The 22,182-nt window shown below is 47.2% G+C and overlaps 1 protein-coding gene across 2 annotated transcripts in view; it reads right to left on the bottom strand.

The window, feature by feature from the left end:
- Positions 1–19,908: 19,908 nt before the first annotated feature.
- Positions 19,909–22,182, bottom strand: part of si:dkey-234i14.6 — a 152,276-nt gene continuing 150,002 nt past the window's right edge. For both annotated transcript variants that reach the window (XM_038806250.1, XM_038806249.1), the window contains 2 exons: positions 21,668–21,881; positions 19,909–20,993 (listed from right to left, as the gene is read on the bottom strand). In XM_038806250.1, coding sequence (XP_038662178.1) covers positions 20,815–20,993; positions 21,668–21,881 — 393 coding nt within the window. In that variant the 3' untranslated portion in view covers positions 19,909–20,814. The remainder of the gene's footprint in view (positions 20,994–21,667; positions 21,882–22,182) is intronic.

Genomic DNA, 22,182 nt, shown 5'->3' with positions numbered 1-22,182 from the left:
CATGTGAAGGAACCATGGTTCACAAAAGAGGTTGAATGTCTTGTCAAGAGGAAAAAGGAAGAGTATGTAAGGATGAGAAAACAAGGTTCAGTTGGGTCGCTTGAGAGTTACAAAATAACAAGGAATGAGCTAAAAAAAAGGGCTTAGCAGACCTGGGAAGGGGCATGAGAAGTCCTTGGTGGGTCGTATCAAGTAAAACCCCAAGGCTTTTTACTCTTATGTGAGAAATAAAAGAATGACCAGGGTGAGGGTAGGGCCGGTCAAGGACAGTAGTGGGATATTGTGCATGGAGTCAAAAGAAATAGGAGAGGCGTTGAATGAATACTTTTCTTCAGTGTTCACCAAGGAGAGGGGCCATGTTTTTGAGGATGAGAGTGTGATACAGGCGGGTAGGCTGGAGGGGGTAGATGTTCTGAGGAAGGACGTATTAGCAATTTTGAAAAACCTGAGGGTCGACAAGTCCCCTAGGCCAGATGGGATATATCCAAGGATTCTTTGGGAGGCAAGGAATGAGATTGCAGAGCCTTTGGCTTTGATCTTTGGGTGCTCACTGTCCACGGGGATAGTGCCAGAGGACTGGAGAGTAGTGAATGTTGCTCCTCTGTTCAAGAAAGGGAATAGGAATGACCCTGGTAATTATAGGCCAGTTAGTCTTACTTTGGTGGTCGGTATGTTAATGGAAAAGGTCCTGAAGGATAGGATTTATGACCATTTGGAAAGATGCAGCTTAATCCAGGATAGTCAACGTGGATGCGTGAAGGGTAAGTCTTGCCTCACAAATTTGATTGAATTCTTTGAGGAGGTAACTAAATGTGCAGATGAAGGTAGAGCAGTTGATGTCATATACATGGATTTTAGTAAGGCGTTTGATAAGCTTCCCCATGGTCGGCACATGAAGTAAGGAAGGAGGTGTGGGATAGAGGGAAATTTGGCCAATTGGATAAGTAACTGGCTATCACATAGAAGACAGTGGGTGGTGGTGGATGGAAAATTTTCAAACTGGAGACCAGTTACCAGCGATGTACCACAGGGATCAGTGCTGGGTCCTCTGTTATTTGTGATTTTTATCAATGACTTGGAGGAGGGGGCTGAAGGATGGGTCAGTAAATTTGCTGATGACACCAAGATTGGTGGAGTAGTGGATGAGGTGGAGGGCTGTTATAAGCTGCAAAGAGACATTGATAGGATGGAGAGCTGGGGCGAAAAATGGCAGATGGACTTTAACCCTGATAAATGCGAGGTGATTCATTTTGGTAGAAAAAAGTTCAACGCGGATTACATGGTCAACGGCAGGGTTCTGAGGAATGTGGAGGAACAGAGAGATCTTGGGGCTCATCTCCACAGATCTCTGAAGGTTGCCACTCAAGTGGATAGAGCCATGATAGTGTGTTAGCGTTTATTAACAGGGGCCTTGAGTTTAAGAGCCACGGGGTTATGCTGCAACTGTACATGACCCTGGTGAGACCACATTTGGAGTATTGTGTGCAGTTCTGGTCACCTCACTATAGGAAGGATGTGGAAGCATTGGAAAGGGTGCAAAGGAGATTTACCAGGATGCTGCCTGGTTTGGAGGATAGGTCTTATGAGGAAAGATTGAGGAAGCTAGGGCTTTTCTCTTTGGAGCGGAGGAGGATGAGAGGCGACTTAATAGAGGTTTATAAGATGATGAGGGGGATAGATAGAGCGGACATTCAGACTATTTCCTCGGGTGAATGTAGCTGTTACAAGGGGGCATAACTATAAGATTCAGGGTGGGAGATATAGGAGGGATGTTCAAGGTAGGTTCTTTACTCAGATAGTGGTTAGGGTGTGGAATGGACTGCCTGCTATGATAGTGGAGTCAGACACTTTAGGAACTTTCAAGCGGTAATTGGATAGGCACATGGAGCACACGCGAATGACAGGGAGTGGGATAGCTTGATCTTAGTTTCGGACAATGCTTGGCACAACATCGAGGTCCGAAGGGCTTGTTCCGTGCTGTACTGTCCTGTGTTCTATGTTCCATCACCGCACCTCAGGCGAGAAGCAAGTTTGAGAATGACCTCAGCAGGTATGGGGATTGAACCCACACTGTTGGCCTCGCACTGCATCATGAGCCAGCTGTCCTGTCAACTTGAGCTGAACCGGTGCAGATAAAAGAGGACCACAAGGCAACATAATCAATATAATGAGAGCCGTTGCCACTGAAGTGTGACCAGCACCGTCAGAGCCAGCAGTTTCCAGGAATGTAACGGCAACCCTCCGCCAGCGGAAGCAATCAGTTTTGTTATTTTTTGCCATTGAGTTCTTGAACTCTCTCATCGCTTTGATCTGCTGTTATGCAGCTATCTCCCTCTGATCTGCTGTGGCACTGACACAGCATGGAGACCAGTGAGGAACACTGGGAAATTTGCAACGTCAGTGGAAGATTGTAATTAATTATCAGATTATCCACCTCAGGCCCACCCCCTGGGAAAACTGAAGGAGGCTAAATTACGTCGGCAAACTAAACCAACGCTTAACCATATATTTTACTCAACCTCCCACCTCTAAGTCCAATTCTAAGAGTTATCTCTATGGTAACAGACTGGCATAAAATAAATAACTGTGACACAATTTGGCTTTTCTAAATCCCCTTGGGGCTAGTCCCATCCGTTGGCTTTAAGAAAAGGCCCTTTGAAGAATGCCTGATGGATTAAATCATCAAAAGGAAATTGAGGAAGTCATAACCATAAGACACAGAAGCAGAATTAGGCCACTCGGCCTATCGCGTCTGCTCCGCCATTCAATCATTGTTGATATTTTTCTGATCTCCATTCTCTTGCCTTCTTCCCATAACCCCTAATCCACTTATTAATCATGAACCTATCTGTCTCTGTCTTAAAGACACTCAGTGATTTGGCCTCCACAGCCTTCTGCGGCAAAGACTTCCACAGATTCACCAACCTCTGGCTGAAGAAATTCCTCCTCATCTCAGTTTTAAAGGACCGTCCCTTTAGTCTGATTTTAATGATTATAGGGTTGCTTAAACCATGTCTGAATGAATCTCAAGTAACCAACTTCCTGTTTGGCATCTAAAGATAGGAACTGGAGATCACTTTTGTTCGGAACATTTTCCTGTAAAAACTCTGCAAATTGAGCAGGTCGTCAGGAAAACAATGCTTTATATCAAATAATGGTTTTTGAATCCATGGCTGAAAACCCAAATTGAACTTTTCAAAAAGAGACCAAAACAAACACCTTCAAGTGACTTGAGCTCAGAGGCAATGATGGCTGCACAATTTGCAACACTGCACCTTCCACATTCCAGCCCATTGAGACGGAGACCTCGAGCGGGATTTTCCCAGCCTGGGGCCGGGCCGGAGAATCCCAACAACCGGGCCAAGCCGTCCCGACGGCGGCATTGCCGCAGGTGCGTTTGCCGCAGTGCCGGACGCAGGCCGCTGTACGCGTCCGGTCCGCCAATTCTCCGGCCCGGATGGGTTGAGCGGCCGCTCTAAAGAGGCAGAGTCCTGCCGGCACAGTCCACACCTGGTCGCAGCCGGCGGGAACTCTGCGTGCAGGGTCGGGGGCGGCCTGGGTGGGGGGGTTGGGGGAAGAGGGGTCTCCGACCCTGGCGGGGGCCTCCGATGGGGTCGCGATCGGGGCCCACTGATCAGCGGCTGGCCTCTCGCCCACCGGGCTTATTTTCTTCCGCGCTGGCCCCTGATCTCCCGTGCCATTATGCGTCGGGGCCGGCGCGTTGAGGGAGGTCACCGTGCATACGTGGGTTGGCACCGCGCGCCACTGCACATGCGCAGATCCCATGGTGCACAGTTCGCGCTGGGATGGGAGTCTGAAGCAGCATGAACCACTCCAGCGCCGTGCTGGCCCCTGTATGAAAAATGAAAATCGTTTATTGTCACGAGTAGACTTCAATGAAGTTACTGTGAAAAGCCCCTAGTCGCCTCATTCCGGCGCCTGTTCAGGGCGGCTGTTACGGGAATCGAACCATGCTGCTGGCCTGCTTTCAAAGCCAGCGATGTAGCCCAGTGTGCTAAACAGCCCCTGTAGTGGCCATAATCTGTACTCCCAGTGGCCAGTTCAGGCCGTCGTGAAACGCGACGACGTTTCCGAAGGCGTGGACACTCTGCCACTGAATGGGAGAACCCCGCCCCACATGACTGCAAAAACCCAAAGACAATGATCTCAGGGGAATACGAGTCAACCAGATATCCTGCCCCATTAGCAAAGCATCAAGATAATCATCTTGGGTAATTACTTGGGCAAAGGTGAAACATTAAACCTAATAACCAGGATAATTACACCTTGGAATCCCTTGGAGAGGGATTTGCAGTTGTGATATAACCAAGTTTCAACTGGAATATGTTAGCCTACAACCATTTTTGAATCACCAGGCAGCGGTCATATGATAAGCCCACCCTTTATGTGTTTGAGCATCTGCTTTCTCTGAAGGACGGAGAGACGCTGAGGGAACAAAGGGCAAAATCTAACAGCCAGGCTGCGCACAAACCGAGGCGCAACGTGGCTGGTAAATCGCGAGAGCTCGCCACCATCTAACAGGATCTCACGAGATGTCATGATAATAATAATAATAATCTTTATTGTCACAAGTAGGCTGACATTAAGACTGCAATATAATTACTGTAATTACATACCTCGCACTTCTTCTCCAGGGTTTTGGGCAATGTATATATTTTGCCAGGTCTGCAATCTTGAGGTGTTTAATAGGGTCCCTTTTCCCCCTTGCAGACATACCTTAATAATAATAATCTGTATTGTCACAAGTAGGTTTACATTAACACTGCAATGAAGTTACTGTGAAAAGCCCCCAGCCGTTACATTCCGGCGCCTGTTCGGGTACACTGAGGGAGAATTCAGAATGTCCAAATTACCTAACAGCATGTCTTTTGGAACTTGTAGGAGCACCTGGAGGAAACCCACGCAGACACGGGTAGAACGTGCAGACTACGCACAGACGGGGAAATCGAACCTGGGACCCTGGAGCTGTGAAGCAACAATGCTACCCACTCCCACAATGGGCAGGATCCAGATCTGGCTAATCTGAACATTAAAGTGCTGCAGTAAGCTTCACTTTGACGTGGACTCGGCAGAGTTATCCAATGTGCGGGATCTAACCCTCGTGCTGCGGAGACCTGAGCGAGCGCCGGTTTGTCACTGATGCGGCGGAGTTCCTCAGTGTAGGAAACAGGACTAAGTGTGGCCTCAGCGCGGCATTCCCCACTGAGTCTCCGATAAGAACAGAGTTCCGCTAGGTAGCGGGGTCTTGGCGCTGCGCAGGCCGGGAAACAGCCGACTAAAACCGTTCAACATGGGACTCTGTCTTATTTCCGTTAAATCGCGTCCAAGATCGGAGTAGCTTCCTTCCCTCCCTTCTCTCTCTCTCCACCCAAATTGTAAGCTTTTGAGGCCTTTTTGTTGATTGTAACTATCCAGGTGCCAGAGATTGAGATTTCTAAAAATAATTCAACCCAGCACCACTGTCTCCAGAAGAACAGACAAATTGTCCATCTACAATCATCTTTAAATTGGCATCAGATCTGGAGCAGCAGAACCACCAGATTCAAAGTGAAACCACACAAATCATCAATCTTTATGAACTGTACACCACATTTATCTATCCTCCTAAACATGTGTACGTATGTGCATTCACTACTATTTTTCGTAGACCAGGTCAAGTACAATAAAAACTTTCCTATTTTCTCTATTAAAACTCAAGAAAACCTGTCAGCTTGTGACTTTTATGTTCCTAATGTGTAAACCGTTAAATAATCATTGAATTGGCTAACGTTTTTTTAAGAAGCTTGTTGTAGTCAACTGGGGAGTGGGTAACAAAGAGAACAATCAACCCCTCTTTGCCTGACTGTAATAATGTCAACTGGTGTCTTTAAAAAATTTTTTAAATTTAGAATACCCAATTCATTTCTTTCCAATTAAGGGGCAATTTAGCATGGCCAATCCACCTACCCTGCACATCCTTTGGGTTGTGGGGGCGAAACCCACGCAAACACGGGGAGAATGTGCAAACTCCACACGGAGTGACCCAGAGCCGGGATCGAACCTGGGACCTCGGTGCCGGGAGGCCGCAGTGCTAACCCACTGTGCCACCGTGCTGCCCTTGTCAACAGGTGTATTTTGATTCATGCTACCATCTTTGGTTTGACAGAGGGGCTTCTCATTCTTACAGCAACAATAAAATGTTCTTGTTACACAATCTCTTTTGAAGTTGCTATTTATTGGAAATAAATATTCCGGGCTAGTCACAAGCCGTGTTTCCCCTTTGTCGTGTGCAGCATGTTTGTCCCTTTAAGGAGTACCATTGGTCCACGGCCTCCCAATTTGTGGACCTCTATCACATTAACGTAACATCAGTAAAATTGAACCGGACACCTCGGGCGAGATTCTCCGAACCCCCGCCGGGCCGGATAATCGCCGGGGGTGGTGTGGGGGGGGGGGGGGGGGGGGGAGGGGTGGCGCGAATCCCACCTCCGCCACTTCTCCGCCACCAGGATTTTAGCAGGGGCTGGCAGCGGCCTCCCCCGGCGATTCTGCGGCCCGCGATGTGCCAAGCGGCTGCCCGTTTCCGACCGGTCCCACCGGTGTAAATTAGACCAGGTACTTACCGGCAGGGCCTGGCTCTGTGGGCGGCCTCCAGGGTCCTTGAGTGAGCGCTGGGGGATCTGGCCCCGGGGTACTGGCGCACAATCGGGGCCCACCAATCCGCGGGCGGGCCTGTGCTGTGGGAGCACTCTTTCCCTCCGCACCGGCTGCTGTGGACCTCCACCATGGCCGATGCAGAGCCGAACCCCTTGCGCATGCGCTGGGATGACGCCAGCTGATGTTGGCGCTCCCGCACATACGCCAACTCGCACCGGCAGGCGAAGGCCCTTCAGTGCTGGTTGGCGCAGCACCATGCCCTTTGACACCGGCTGACGCGGCGCCAACTCTGCCGGTGCCTGCCTAGCCCTTGATGGTGCGGACCTTCCAGGCGGCCTGATGTCGGAGTGGTTTATGCCACTCCTCGGCGCCGGGACCGCCTGCCCCGCCGGGTAGGGGAGAATCCTGCCCTGGTCAGCCCAAGGTACTATTAAGTAACTGGAACCGCAGTTAAGAGTTGTGAATGTGTTCTATGGTGGAAGTTGAACATATTTCTGGTCAAAGCACATGTAAATAAACTCTTGAATCCCTCTTACATGACAGGTTAGTACATAGAGACTTGGGTGTCCTTGATTATAAATCACAAAAGGTTAACATGGGAGTCAGCAAGAAATCAGGACAAAAAATGGAATGCTGGCCTTCCTTGCATGAGATAAATCTTTCTACACCTGTACATGGCATTGGTGAGACAACAACTAGAGTACTGTGCACAGCTTTGCTCTCATTACTTAAGGAGTGTGATGAGTGCAAGACATTGGTATTTATATTGTTTTTTCTATCTGTTGCAGTAAGAGTTTTTAAAAGCCCGAGTTCAGGTATATATTTGTTGCAGTATTATTAAGGAATCTAGGTTGAGGTATCCAGATGATATGTCTGCCAAATCTGTAATTAAGAGGTCGCAAAGAGTGACATCATGATTAATCTTAACCATTTATCTGTTTACTAAGAGATGTCTTATACAATATTGTTAGGATTGTTGAAGATTCCCTGGAGTGTCGATAATTTATGGGGGAGTGATGTTTAGTCCTAGCTCAGCAGATCATGGAACATAGTGGGATACAGATGATGTCATTAACGGGAGGAGCCAGGTCTGTCTGTTGTTTTGCATCGACCCCCATCGGGTCGGAGAATTCCCTGGGGCGGCACGAATCCTGCCCCGATGCTGGGTGCTGCATTCTCCACCGTCGTTTTTCGGGCAGGGGTGGGACTCACGCTAAGCCGGTCGGGGGCCGTTGGCAGTGCCCCCCCCCCCCCGGCAATTCTCTGGGCATGATGGGCAGAGCGGCCGTCTTTTTAGGCCAGTCCCGCTGGCGTGGGTTACGCATGGTCCCACATGGCGGGATCTGGCAGGTATGTCGGCATGGGCGGTCCTCGGGGAGGGCACGGGGTATCCAACCCGGGGGGGGCCCACGGTGGCCTGGCCCGCGATCAGGGACCACCGATCTGTGGGTGGGCCTGTTCCGTGGGGGAACTTCTTCCCTCCGCGCCAGCCCCTGTAGGGCACCGCCATGGCTGGTGCAGAGAAGAGAACCCCCTGCGCATGCACCAAAATACGATGGCCGGTCTGCGCATGCGTGGAATCATGCTGGCGGTCCCGTGCAGGGGCGAGGTATTGACGGCCATTCCACGCATGCACGAGCCCGCACAGTCCCTTTGGTGCTGGCTAGAGCGACGCCAACGCCACCAGCGTCCACCTAGCTCTCTAGAAAGGTGAGAATTCCTCACCTTGGGGGCCCGTTGACGCTGGAGTCATTGGCGCCAGTTTTCCCACCGGAGTGGGGACTTAGTCCCCGGAAGGGAGAATCCCGGCCAAGGTGTTTCCTATTAAAGACGGAAATGAGGAAGACATTCTTCTCCCACAGTGTCATTAGTCCTTGAAATCCTCTTCCATATGGAGGAGTGCAGGCTCAGTGAATATATTCAAGGCTGAGTTAGACTTTTCACCAGAAGTGGTGGAAAGGGTTATGGGGGCAGGCAGGAAAATGGAGTTAAGGCACACATGGATCAATCACAGTCTTATTGAACAGTGGAACAGGCTGGATGGTCAAATGACCTATTCCCGTTCCGATTTCTAATGAAGGACACACTGCACGTTTATGTCAAGTCTCTTGAAATACAGTCATTGATCCATCCATCAAAATTAACTGGAAATAAGCCTTGATTACTTTACGGAAAGTAAATGGGGGGTAATTTTGACATTGGACAATTGTGTACAATTGGTGACATTGGATTATTTTCTATATATTCTGAAAAGTTATTCAGTCATGTGTACTCTTCCCAAAGGCAGGTTCTAGTCTTGTCTGCTGTTGCTTCATCCTGAGCTGTTTTCTGGAGAGTTTCTGTTGTCTTACACTCTCAGGGGCAAGGGAAAGGAGGCAGATCATAAATCTACTTCAGCAGGAAAAGAATCAAATTCTCACTGTTGCCATTGTTTTGAACCAATTATTAGCTGTCTAGCCAACTGAGCTAATTGGTACTTTGGTACCTTTCATGCGGTCAGGTCCTTATTTTAATTAAATTCTTTCATGGGATGTAGGCATCACTGACAAGGTCAGCATTGGTTGTCCATCCATAATTGTCCTTGGACTGAGCAACTTGGCTTGCTCGACCACTTCAGAGGGCATTTCAGAGTCGACTACAGCGCTGTGGGTCTGGAGTCACATGCAGGCCAGGTAAGGATGGCAGAGTTCCTTCCCAAAAGGACTTCAGTGAATCAGATGGGTTTTTATTAGCCAATGGTTTCTCGGTCATCGTGAATCCCTGCAGTGCAGAAAGAGGTCATCCGACCCATCGGATCTGCACCAATCCTCCCAAAGAGTACCCTAGGACAACTCTCCCGCCCTCACCCCACCTAACTATTGGACACACTAAGGGGCAATTTTGTCATGGCCAATCGCACCTAACCTGCACATCTTTGATGTGTGGGAGGAAACCCAAGCACCCAGAGGAAACCCACGTGGACACGGGGAGAATGTGTAAACTCCACGAAAATAGTGGCCCAAGATCAGAATCGAACCTGGGTCCCTGGCAGTGGTAACCATTGCATTGTGACCTTTATCATATGCAGATTTTTTAAAATTTAAATTTCACTATCTACCGTGGTGGGATTTGAATTAAGTTCCCTGGGGTCTCTGGATTTCTAGTCCAGTGACAATACCACTACGCCACCATCTCCCTTTCATGCGCCTCCGCTGGTTTTTATTTCCATTGCGTTTAGTGGATTTTGAAAGTCGGGAGAGAAGGGCAGCTGATTGGAATTTGCAAATGTTACACAATTTATCACATACAATCTACCTTCAGCAAGTCTGGCTCTGTTTTTATTCTTGGCCTGTGCATTGGTGGTTTGTGGAGGGGGGAGATGTCAATAATTGCCAAGAATGGACTGAGTAGGAGAAGCAGCTGTTGTGATGAGTTGACTGCTCTGTCTTCACCATAAATTCTGGGAAAAAATACAAATTGATTAGATGTGGCTCCGTGCTTTTCCTGGAATCAGTGTCAGGAAAGACAGCTGTGTGCCACTGTATAGGTGAAAGCGGTGATATTTTTAGTGATAGTGTAACTTGATGCACAGCCTGATTGGCGATCAGTGGAATTCCGGAATAACGTGGGTGAGAGCGTGTGAGGACCGCATTTTCTGGGAGTCAGGACGACTCCGGAAACCTTTCGAAAGGAAAACAGGACCTGACTCCAATATCCACGCACCCAGTTCCCTGCTCTGGCTATTTTTGTGTTTGGAGAATATGGCCGGCTCCATTTTGAAGGATAAGCATCTCTTACCCCCCTCCCTCACTGGAACTTCATGGAAGACTCGAAGACACCTGGTTCACGGCTCCTCAGAGGAGATGCGACCAAAGTGTGGAATGGGAAATCGTTGGAAATGGATGTTGAAATGGTCTTACCCAGGTCCCCTCCATGCCTCCCGTATGGCCTCGCGTCTCTGCTGCTTCCTCCATGGTTTTCCCATGGTGCCCCTGCATTCTCCTTGACCACTTATCCAGTCGGCACCATTGAATCAATGAGCCATTTATTAACAATGGCACATCTTGAAAAGCATCTTAAAATACCAATTTAGAAATCTGTTTGGTTTCCTTTACTATAGAAGTGTCAATCAGACAGAGCCAGTATGTTATCAATAACAGAAGCTCTAGCTCTTAATTGCGTTCAAATAAATGTACATCTATTGAAAGAGAGAATTCAAAGGAATAATAGCATTCAATACTTAAAGGAGATGAGTTAGAAATAAGTGGGAATGTTTTTGTTTTAACTTTGTTTGGAAGTGAAAAGGATCATGGCCCTTTAAGAAGAACGTGAAATCCATACTGTTTACTCAAGCTTCGTTGGAAACCAGGCACCAATTTACCAAAGTACCACACGCCGAGACATCACACATCAACCGTAAAACTGACAATGCATTTTATTAACTTGTGGACATCATTGAGAACACGCTGACCTTCAGGAACAATCATAATGTCTAAATATTATTTTCTTTCCCCATTGGAAGGTCTTGAAAAGTTCACTCACTCAATTTATGTCAACCATGAGAGTTCTAACCACAATCTGACATCCCTCCAAAATGAGCAGTCAAATCTCGGACAGAGGCTGGGTCAGTTTAAGGTGATGAGAAAACAAACACAGTCCTTGGTATAAACCATGTTATGTTGACATTCTGTGGTATTATATGCATGTCACGGAATTCCACTTAAGTAACCTCAGTTTTTTCTGCATATAGTTCCCTTTCCCACCATTCCTAGATGGGTCAAGTTGGACACTATTGATCACATGGTGTTTTAGCATTTTCAATGTTTCCTGCAGTCCATTTTGAATTATTTTTCAGGTAAAAAGCAGAACTTCAATTGCCTTTCCAGCTTGTACAAAACTTGCTTTTGAATAACTATTTCTTAACCATGTATATACTTGAGATGCATTGAATAGACAAATTAAGAGTAGGAGTAGGCCATTTGGCCTTTAAACCCCGTTCCAGCACTTGACAACTCTGCTGTCCTGTCTACCCCTTATTCTCTTTGACTCCCTTGTCAATTAATAATCTAACCCAGCCTTAAAAATATTCAACGGACAGGCATCCTCTCTGCTCTCGGGAAAATAATTCCACAGACTAATGACCCTCAGAGAAAACAATTCTCCTCTTCCCCATCGTGTCTCTTCATTCTGGTCTCTACCACAATCCATTCTGTTGAGCCCCTCAGGATACATGTTTCAATAAGAACACGCTCATTCTGTTAAACTCCAATGGATCTAGGCGCAGCCTGTCCAGCCTGTCCTCATAAGAGAACCTTATCATCCCAGAATCAGTTGAGTGAACCTTCTCTGAACTGTTTCCAATTAAATTACATTCTTTCTTGAGTAAGGACAACAAAACTAAACACAATACTCCAAATGTGGCATCACTAACACCATTAACTGCAGCAAAACTTCCCTACTTTTATATTCCATTCTCCTTGCAATAAGCACCAACATTCCATTTACCTTCCTAATCATTTCCTGTATCTGTGTACTCACATTTTGTGATACATGTCATAGATTCCTCCGTACTGTTGTTCTCACTCTGATTTGGATAAAATGCTGCTTTTCAGTTCTTCCTGTTCAAGTGCACAACTTCACATTTTCCCATATTATACTCCATCTGCCACCATTTGTCCACTCACTATACTCCTTATGTCCTCTTCACACCTTACTTTGATCAGAAAATTTAGCAACCACATTTTCAGTCCCTTCAACCAAGTCACTAATATAGGGCACAGTCTACCGGCCACATCGCACCCCCGTTCACCAGGTAGATGCTGGAAGAGGCCTTTTCCGGGATCTACCCGGCCCGCCACACCTCACGTGATCTAACGGGATCATGTGAGATTTCGCGATCTGGATTCAGCACATTGTGAGCGGATGTGTTTTGGCATATCTGCATATTAAAGTAAGTAGCTGGTCTCACTATAATATACAGCTCGCCAGGTCTAGCTGGGTCATTGCGATCTAACTCCTTTGCCTCAGAGACCTTAGTTAAGCGCCATTCAGCACTGGTCCTGACAAAGGGGACCAAGCAGAGGGGCACTTGGGGGGGGGGGGAAAGTCTGCCAGGGGATTGGAGGCCCCCCCCAGGTGATTGCGAATTGGGCAGGGTGGCACTCTGCCACTGCTGGTGCAACCAGTGCCAACCTGGTGCCTGAGTGGCATTGCCAAGCTGGCATTCTGCCTGTGCCGGTGATTGGTCCCAAGGATGCCCTGCCAAATCGAAGTGGGGTGCGTTGGGGGGGGGGGGGGGTGGTGGGCCTGAGGATCCTCTTATTAGGTGAGTCGGGCTGGTGGGGAGGGTCGCATCGGTGGGGGGGGGGGGGGGGTCCTCGAGCCCGGGGCGCCATTTAAAAAGGCTTCCCAATCTCCTCCTACATTGAGGGGTTCTGGTGAGTGGAACACAAAACGGGACTAAGTGCATCCCCGGCGGGGCATTTCCCACTGAGGCTCTGGATTGGAACAAAGTCCTGCGCGATAGCATGGTCTTATCTCATGCCGAGTGTGCCGGGAAACAACTAGCTAAACGCGCTTGACACGTGACTGTTGCAATTCGGTTGTAATATAACCTTTATTATTGTCACAAGTAGGCTTACATTATAATAATAATAATCTTTATTGTCACAAGTCGGCTTACATTAACACTGCAATGAAGTTACTGTGACAATCCCCTCATCGCCACACTCCAGCGCCTTGTTCCGGTACACAGAGGGAGAATTCAGAGCGTCCAATTCACCAAACAAGCACTTCTTTCAGGACTTGTGGGAGGAAACCGGAGCACCCGGAGTTAGATTGCAACTTGCCAAACTAAAAATTGTTTCTCCATTTATACCTGCTCACTGATTCCTTTTAGCTAAGCAATCCTCTAGCCATTGCTAATATCTTATCCTCTACACCTTGAGCTTGTATGTTGAGCAATAACGATTAGACCATTTAGAGGGATAATATTCTTTACATTTCATCTGTGGTAGCTTATTGCCAAGGATTAACCAAAAAACCACCAAATCAGAATGGGTTTTCAATAATTAACTTAACCATCTCTAAATAAGTCCCTTGGTCTCTCTGAGCTCTACTTGAGGAAAACTGGGTAAATTTCATCATGGCCTACTTTAGGGTGCAAAGATATGCGAGTTGGATGGGATTACGGGAATAGACCGGGGTAGTGGGCCAAGGTAGGGTGGTCTTTCAGAGGGTCGGTGCAGACTCGATGGGTCGAATGGCCTCCTTCTGTACTTTTGGATTTCTATGAGATGATGCACTGTTACGCTGCACTCAATCCCATTGAGGTATATCGCATGCAACTTTTGGGATTCCTGCTCATCTAAAGGGCTTAAGTATGCAGTTCGACATGCAATATAGCAGACGATCCAAAGGAGGACAAGGACATAGCTAGTGTCGAAGAAGTTCAGTGACCTCCCACAGGTGGTCAAAATCATTGGATGCATCTTCACATCATATCGCAGATCCACCACTCACTCCCACGCTAATCAATGTCCCCATCCATGAGAAATTTTGAGTTCTTAGGGTTTCTACTCTGCATATAGATACTTCACCGCACTCTCGGGCATCCTCCAATGCTGCCTGCCTCACCCTCATCTCCTGCTACTTCCACATGTGTCCAGTTATTCAGCTAGGCCAGAGGCATCAGTCAAATATTGGAACACACTCACTGATATTTTTTTTTTTACGCATTCCTACAAGGCAACGTCCTGCATAAGCCCAGGAAGCAGCAGAGTAGGCGACAGCAATTCCTACTCAGCCGTACCTTTTGGAGCGGATGGTGTTCCACACCACTGTGGCAGTTCTGAATGAGACATTTGCACCTCCGACATTGTTGAAGATGTTCAATGTAATGGCATTTTTCTGCCTTTGTTCTTTCTCAAATTTCACCTGGTATTAAGTGGAAACTGCAGCTAGCGTGACCATGGACCTGCTTACTTTCCCTCACACAATTCCCACCCTTTTGCGTTGCTGCTTTCAGATCCCCAAGAACTGCCACCTGGTCAGCCAACGGGGCTTCATGATGAAGGAAGACAGTTACACTTGACCTTTGATGAAGTGATATCATTACTTGATCCCAAAAAATCCATCTCGTTTATTGCTGCAGCAGAGCTCCAGGAAGTAATGACAACTTGACCAACATTTTACACCTTACACAGTTTAGGACTTACCATCCTAGACAGAGGATTAAGTATTGGATTATATTCCTCTGAAATTTTCACATGGGATCTTTTATATCTACCCGAGGAGACAGACAGGCTCAATGGAGTAATGGTTATGAGTTTACCATCCACTGAACATCTAACACCATTGACACTCATTTAAAACCACCAGAGACACACAAAATAAGAACGGTAGCCGAGTGATTTGGCTACTAGAGTCGCAATGCAGAGGATTGAACATGAAACACGAGTTAAAGTGCCCACCTCAGCAACTGGGGAAATTAAATCAACTTACATAAACCTGGGATTAAATAGGTACTCATAGCAATGGCGACCGTGTCGCGACCAGATTGTCATTAAACCCATCATACCATTTAAGGAAGGAAATCTGCCATCTTTCCTTACAAACTGTCCCGTGTGTGACTTGACTCCAGACCCACAGCCTCGCAAAATGGCCCAGCAAACAGTACACAATCAGTGTCAGGGCAATTAGAGATGGGCCATAAATGTTTGGTTTTGCCAGCGACACCCACATTCTGTGGGTGCATTAAAAAGGAGGACCCCTGACTAACTCGCATCCCCAAACTTCTCGGTGCTATTCCGTTGGGCAGTGGCTTGTCCAGGAAACCTCACTTGAGTTTTGGAAATTTGGGTGGAAATGAATATCCTTGTGTTTTTACCCCACCAATTTATTCCAAGTACATTCCAGCTTATACTTCAAAATAAAATTCTTCTCCATGTCCGCCTGGAACAGATTTGTATTTTCTTTATTTCATAAGAATATCCTTACAAAGTCCAAAGATGTGCAGCTTTGGTGGACTGGTCGTGCTAAATTGCCCCTCAAGTGTCCAAAGATGTGTAGGTTAGGTTAAGAGGTTATTGAGATAGGGTGGGGGAGTGGGCTTAGATGGAGTGCTCTTCCAGAGGGTCAGTGCAGACTTGATGGGCCGAGTGGCCTCCTTCTGCACTGTAGGGATTCTATGGTTCTAAATTTAGTTCTTTACCCAGGACCAAATCGAAAGCTTAATGTGAAACAAAGACACTTCGAGGTTTGTTAAGCAACATTGAGTAATCTATACATTTTTTAATTTGCTTGGTCACAAGGTGTGGGCATCACTGGCAAGCCAGCTTTTATTGCCTTTCCCTAATTGCCCTTGAGATGATGAATGTGAGCCGCCTTCTTCAACCGCTGCAGGTCTTGTGCTATTCGGAAGATAATGATGATCGGTACCTTTTTTTCTGCGATACGCATTGGTTGGATTCTCCGCCAGCCGGGATGCTCCATTTTGCCGACAGCTCGGGGGTTTCCCGACAGCGTGGGGCTGCCCCACAATGGGAAACCCCACTGACCAGCCGGTGTAACGGAGCATCCCGCCGGCATGCTGAAACAGAAATCTGGCGCGACGGGATGGAGAATCCAGCCCGATAACTGAAAGGCATCTGATGTCTTGAAATTCGGAACCAAATGATTCCGTGGTGGCACTTTGACAGAAAGTCAAGCTACAGGTCAATGATTCATAGCAGCAATGGAGAGAATTCACAAAACACTGAGTAAAAATTCCACAATCAAATGTAATAAAAATGAATTTTATTTAATGCAGTTATCCTATCATAAGCCAACTCATGGTGGAGGAGCCCAGCACATCAGTGCGAAGATACTAAGCCTTAAACATTCGCTACAAACTTCATCCAGAAGGGCCGAATAGATGATCCATCTTGGTTCCTCGAGAGGTCTCCAGCATCGCAGATGTCAGTCTCCAGCCTATTCAATTCACCACACATAATATCAAGAAATGGCTGAAGAAATGGCAAAGACTACTGCCCCTGACAATATTCTGGCAATAGGACTGAAGAATCGTGCTCCAGAACTTGTCTTGCCTCTAGCCAAGCTGTTCCAGTACAGCAACAACACTGGCATCTACCCGGCAATGTGAAACATTGCCCAGGTATATCCTGTAAACCAGAAACAGGACAAATCAACCCAGCCAATTACCGTTCCATCAGTCTACTCTTGATTATCAGTAAAGTGATGGAAGGAGTCATCAACAGTGCTATCAAGTGACACCAACTCAGCAAATACCTGCTCACGTATACTCAATTTGGGTTTCACCAGGATCACTTAGCTCCTGATCTTGTTACAGTCTTGTTTCAAACATGGACAACAGAGTTGAATGCCGGATGTGAGGCAAATGTGATTGCCCTCGACATCAAGGCAGCATTTGACAGAGTATGGCATTAAGGGGCCCAAGATAAACTGGAGTGAAGGGGAATTAGGGGAAAACTCTCCACTGGTTGGATCATACCTGGCACAAAGGAAGATGGTTGTGGTGGTTGGAAGTCGATCATCTCAGCTCCAGGTCATCACGGCAGGAGTTCCTCAGGGTAGTGTCCCAGGCCCAAACATCTTCAGCTACTTCATCAATGATCTGTCTTCCATCATAAGGTCAGAAGTGGGGAGGTTCACAGATGTCTGCACAATGTTCAGCACCATTTGCGCATCCTCAGATACCAAAGCAGTTCATTTCCAAATGCAGCAAGACCTGGACAATGCCCAGGCTTGGGCTGACAATGGCAAGTAACATTCACACCACACAAGTGCTAGGCAATGCCATTTCCAACAAGAGAGGTCTAGCCATCACCACTTGACATTCAATGGCATTACCATCACTGAAACCATGCTATCAATATCCTCATGGTTACCATTGATCAGAAGCTGAACTGGACTAGCCATATAAATATTGTGCCTACCAGAGCAGTTCAAAGGTTATAAATTCAGCAACAGTTAACTCATCTCTGCGACCCCCCAAACCTGACCACCATCAACAAGGCATACATCAGCAGTGTGATGGTTGGAGATCGATCATCTCAGCTCCAGTCATCACTGCCCATTTGTCTGTGTGAATGTAGCTCCAACAACACTCAAGAAACTCGACACCATCCAGGAAAAAGCAGCCCACTTGATTGCTCCCCCTTCCACCACCAATAAACACTGGTAGCTATGTGTACCATCTACAAGATGCACTGTGGGAAATTACCAAGGCTCCTTAGGCAGCACCTCCCAAGCCCATGACCACTACCATCTAGAAGGAAAAGAGCAACAGATACCTGGGAACCCCATGACCTGGAGGTTCCCAACCAAGTCACTCACCATCCTGACTTGGAAATACACCGCTCTTCCTTCACTGTCATTCAGTCAAAATCCTGCAACTTACTCCTTAACAGCGCTGTGGGTGTACCTACACCTCAAGGACTGCAGGGGTTCAAGAAGGCAACTCACCATCACCTTCTGAAGGACAACTAGGGATGGTAAATAAAAACTGGCATAACCAGCGACGCCCACTTCCCGTAAATTAATTTTTTTAAGTGGTGGAACCAGATGGTCACGCCACCGGCCAATGGGGGTCTTCCCCTGCCACGACGAAAGATGGTAAATCCCGCCATTAGAAAATAAAGGTAGGGTTGGATAGAGTTAACATGGATTTGAGAAAGGAAAATCATGTTTGGCAAACCTGTTGGGAGTTTTTGTGGATGTAACTAGCAGAATAGATGATGGAGAACAAGGGGCGGGATTCTCCCAGCCCTGGGCCGGGCAGGAGAATCCCCGCGAACGGGCCATGCCGCAGAGCGCCAGCGTGGTTGGCCCGCCGATTCTCCGGCCCAAATGTGCCGAGCGACCGTAAGAAAAGAGCCGAATCCCGCCGGCGCCATTCTAACCTGCTCTGAGCCGGTGGGACCTCGACGTTGAAGAGTCGGGTGGTGGCCGGTGGCGTGGGAGGGGTCCGACCCCGGGCGGGGGCCTCCGATGTGGCCTGGCCTCTGTGGCTGGGTGCCTCCTTTCCTACGCGCTGGCCCCTGTAGTCCTACACCATGTTGCGTAGGGGCCGGCACGTTGAAGGCCACTGCGCATGCCCTCGTTGGCGCGGTGCAACTGCGCATGCGCAGATCCCGCGGCGCACAGTTCGCACCGGGATCGGCATCTGTAGAGGCACGAACCACTCCAGCGCCGTGTTGGCCCCGTGTAGGGGCCAGAATTAGTCCTGGGAGTGGCCTGTTCATGCCATCGTAAAACGCCCAAGATGTGGTATATTTGGATTTTCAGAATTCTTTTGATAAAGGTCCCACACAGGTTCATAATCAAAATTAGAGCACATGGGGTTGGGGTAATCTACTGGCAAGAATTGAGAATTGCTTAATAGACAGAAAACAGAGAGTAGGAAGAAATGGGTCACTGAGGTTGGCTGGCTGTGACTGGTGGGGTATGGCAAGGATCAGTGCTTGGCCCCAACCAGTCACAGTCTATAGCAATGCTTTCGATGTGGGGGCCAAATGTAATATTTCCAAGTTTGCTGCCGCAAAACTAAGTAGGAATGTGTGTTGTGAGGAGGACGCAAATATGCTCCAAGAGGACTCAGACAGGCTAAGTGAATGGACAAGAACATGGCAGATGAAATATAATGGGAAAAATGTCAAGTTATCCACATTGTTAGGAAACACAGAAATGCAGAGTATTTCTTAAATGGAGAGGTTGGGAAGTGTTGATGTCCAAAGTATCCTTGTTCAAAAGTCACTGAAGGCTAACATGCAGATTCAGTAAGCAATCAGGAAGGTAAACGGTGTGTTGGCCTTGATTGGAAGAAGAGTTGAGTCGAGGAGTAAAGAAGCAATTGCATACAGCCTGAGTGCGATGGTACCTGGAGCGTTGTGTACAGTTTTGATCTCCTTACCCAAGGAAAGATATACTTGCCATAGTGCGAGTGCAACAAAGGCTCATCAGACTGGTTCCCAGGAAGGAGAGATTATCCTGTGAGGAGAGATGGGAAGGCTTAGATTCAAAGTAGGGATCAATGCATTTCGAGATGTTAAAGATAATACAGGGATAGTGCAGGAAAATGGCTCGAAGATGCAAGGTCAGCCATGATCTAATCAAAGAGTGGAACAGGCCCGAGGAGCCAAATGGCATACTCCTCCCATTTATTCCCATGGACTGTGTGTTAACTTTCTACTGTGCCTGCAAAATGTCTTTGAACATTTTATGATACAGGTGCTATATAAATGCAAACTGTTGTGCTATGTACCATTTATATCATAGAAAAATATCATACATTCCTCATGAATAACTTTGCTTATTCAATCAGATAGGGAGCCACTGCAGGTATAGAATCTCATGAACTAGTCTATCTTAATACATAAATATGCCATAAAACACTTTATAGCCTGAATTCACACGGACATTGCATTAGGCACTATGGGCGGGATTTGGTGGGGGAGCCCACTCGCTCACCCCGGGACCCAACGTCAATAGACCTTTTGCTTGTCTGTCGACTTCTTCGTCTTGTCTGCGACGATTCCTGTGCCAGGAGGGACCGGCAGATTTAGGCCTACCAGTTAGATTTTCTCTTGATATACTGCAGGTCTATATCTTGGATTGCTCAAGTTCCTTACACATCAGTGCCTTACAAATAGTTAACAGAACCACACGATTAATACACAAAGAGGTGTACAGATTTTCAGAATAAGTGTTAGCGGCTCTCATTGATGAGCATCAGAGATTATGATTCAGAAATTCTCAAACACGATGGGCGGATTCTTCATGAACTAATCACTGGGAAACTGATCCCTGTGTCTAGAGAATCAGATTTAATAGCAAGTGGAATTATAATGTAAACTAGGAAAAATTTTCAGTTTAAAGCACTTTATGACGAATGTTCCACTGCAACCGATTATAGGCATAAATAATTATTTGGGTTTCCACCAATTACTTCCTTAGCTTGGTGCTCTTTATACAAAATGAAACCTCCAGATGTCATTATACTTGTATCAAACCTGGTCTACTGTAACCACCTCTATTGATAGATTGAATGTCCTCTACCAACAGTCTCTCACGTGCCACTCGGCAACAAGCTTGAAGGTTTCTTCTGTCTTACTCATGTAGGTGTTGATATCTCCAGGGACATGTCAGACCCCCGCAGCTTCATTGAAACATGGTCACGGTCAAGCCATTTATGCGGAAGTCCTCGGCAATTTGCTTTGCGTGTTTTATCTTCTCGGAGAGCGCTTCAAAAACATCATTTTGGTCAACTGCTGTTGCCATTCTGTAAATAAATTCATCCAAGGACTCCAGGCCTTTCAGTCCAAAGTTAACTCCACATCCTGCAAGTAAACATAAAGACACGGATCTACATCAAATCGAAACCAAAGTAACAATCAGGTACACAATAATATCCAGAAATATAGGCCGGAATTCTCCGGGGCTGCCCGCCAGCGGAGGAGATCCTGATGGTCCGGTGAATAGGGTGTCGGGCCAAATACGCAGATCATAAAACCCGTTGGGAGTCTCCCTGCCTCCCCGGACACGCTTCTCAATATCCCCGACGAGGTTCCCGCCCAGACCCGGCAGGAACGTGCAAATAGCTCATTAGAGCTGTTTTGAATGTAATTTACAGGCAGGTTCACCTGTCTCCCAAAATGCTTCAGCCCCCACAGCCGATATTCTCACTGACATGAACTGGTGCAAATCCTGAGAAACAGGAATCTGGCGGCTTGCAGTCCAAGGGGTGGCAAGGAGGCGAGTACCCTCCTTACAAATGCTTTCAGGGCACTGAGGTGTGTCATTGATGGGAGGTGGGGGTCAGTGGGGTTTATGCCGAACTAGATGGGCTCAGGTGGGCGGTCTTTCCTGGGGTGAAGGCCATTTTACTGCCTACCCAGTGTATCAGACTCTGGCATTGTATTTGAACCAAATACCCAAATAGGGCATTTTTTTCTCTTCATGTGTGGACCTAGGATAAAGGATTTCCCCACTCATTGGACAGTTATCATCTTACCTGTGTCAAAGTTTAATACTCTAGCTGCTTCCCCCTCTATGGTGACCGCAACATTATCTCCTTCGATGTAGGCTGCTGTGACCCTTCTGTGCGACAGCATAATCTCAAACAGTCTTCGGCTGCATTGCAGTAGGTGGATTGTCAAGTCATTCATCCTGGGCTCTATATCTGTTTTGTATGCATTGAAAGATTGATGAAATATATTCCTCATTATCTGCATGACAGAAAAGAACATTTTGTTTGTGAACTTATCTTTCGACAGCACCTCCCATAGATCTACAAGTGATAATGTTAGCCAATATCAGGATTACTCAAATGATTTCCACAGAGGTCAACATTCACAGCAGTGGCTCCCACAAAATGGCTCTAGCTACATTTTCAGGCGAACTATAGCCACCCATACCTCTTGTTGGAAATTGGTAATGAGGCAGGTTTAACAAACAATTTCAGAGTAAACAAGCCCCCAGGAAGCAGCAACCATAACATGGTACAATTTAGCACTCAATTTGAGAGTG

The sequence above is a fragment of the Scyliorhinus canicula genome, chromosome 9, assembly GCF_902713615.1.
Source record: "Scyliorhinus canicula chromosome 9, sScyCan1.1, whole genome shotgun sequence".
Classification (NCBI taxonomy): Eukaryota; Metazoa; Chordata; class Chondrichthyes; order Carcharhiniformes; family Scyliorhinidae; genus Scyliorhinus; species Scyliorhinus canicula.
This window is presented reverse-complemented; position numbering and strand designations above follow the sequence as displayed.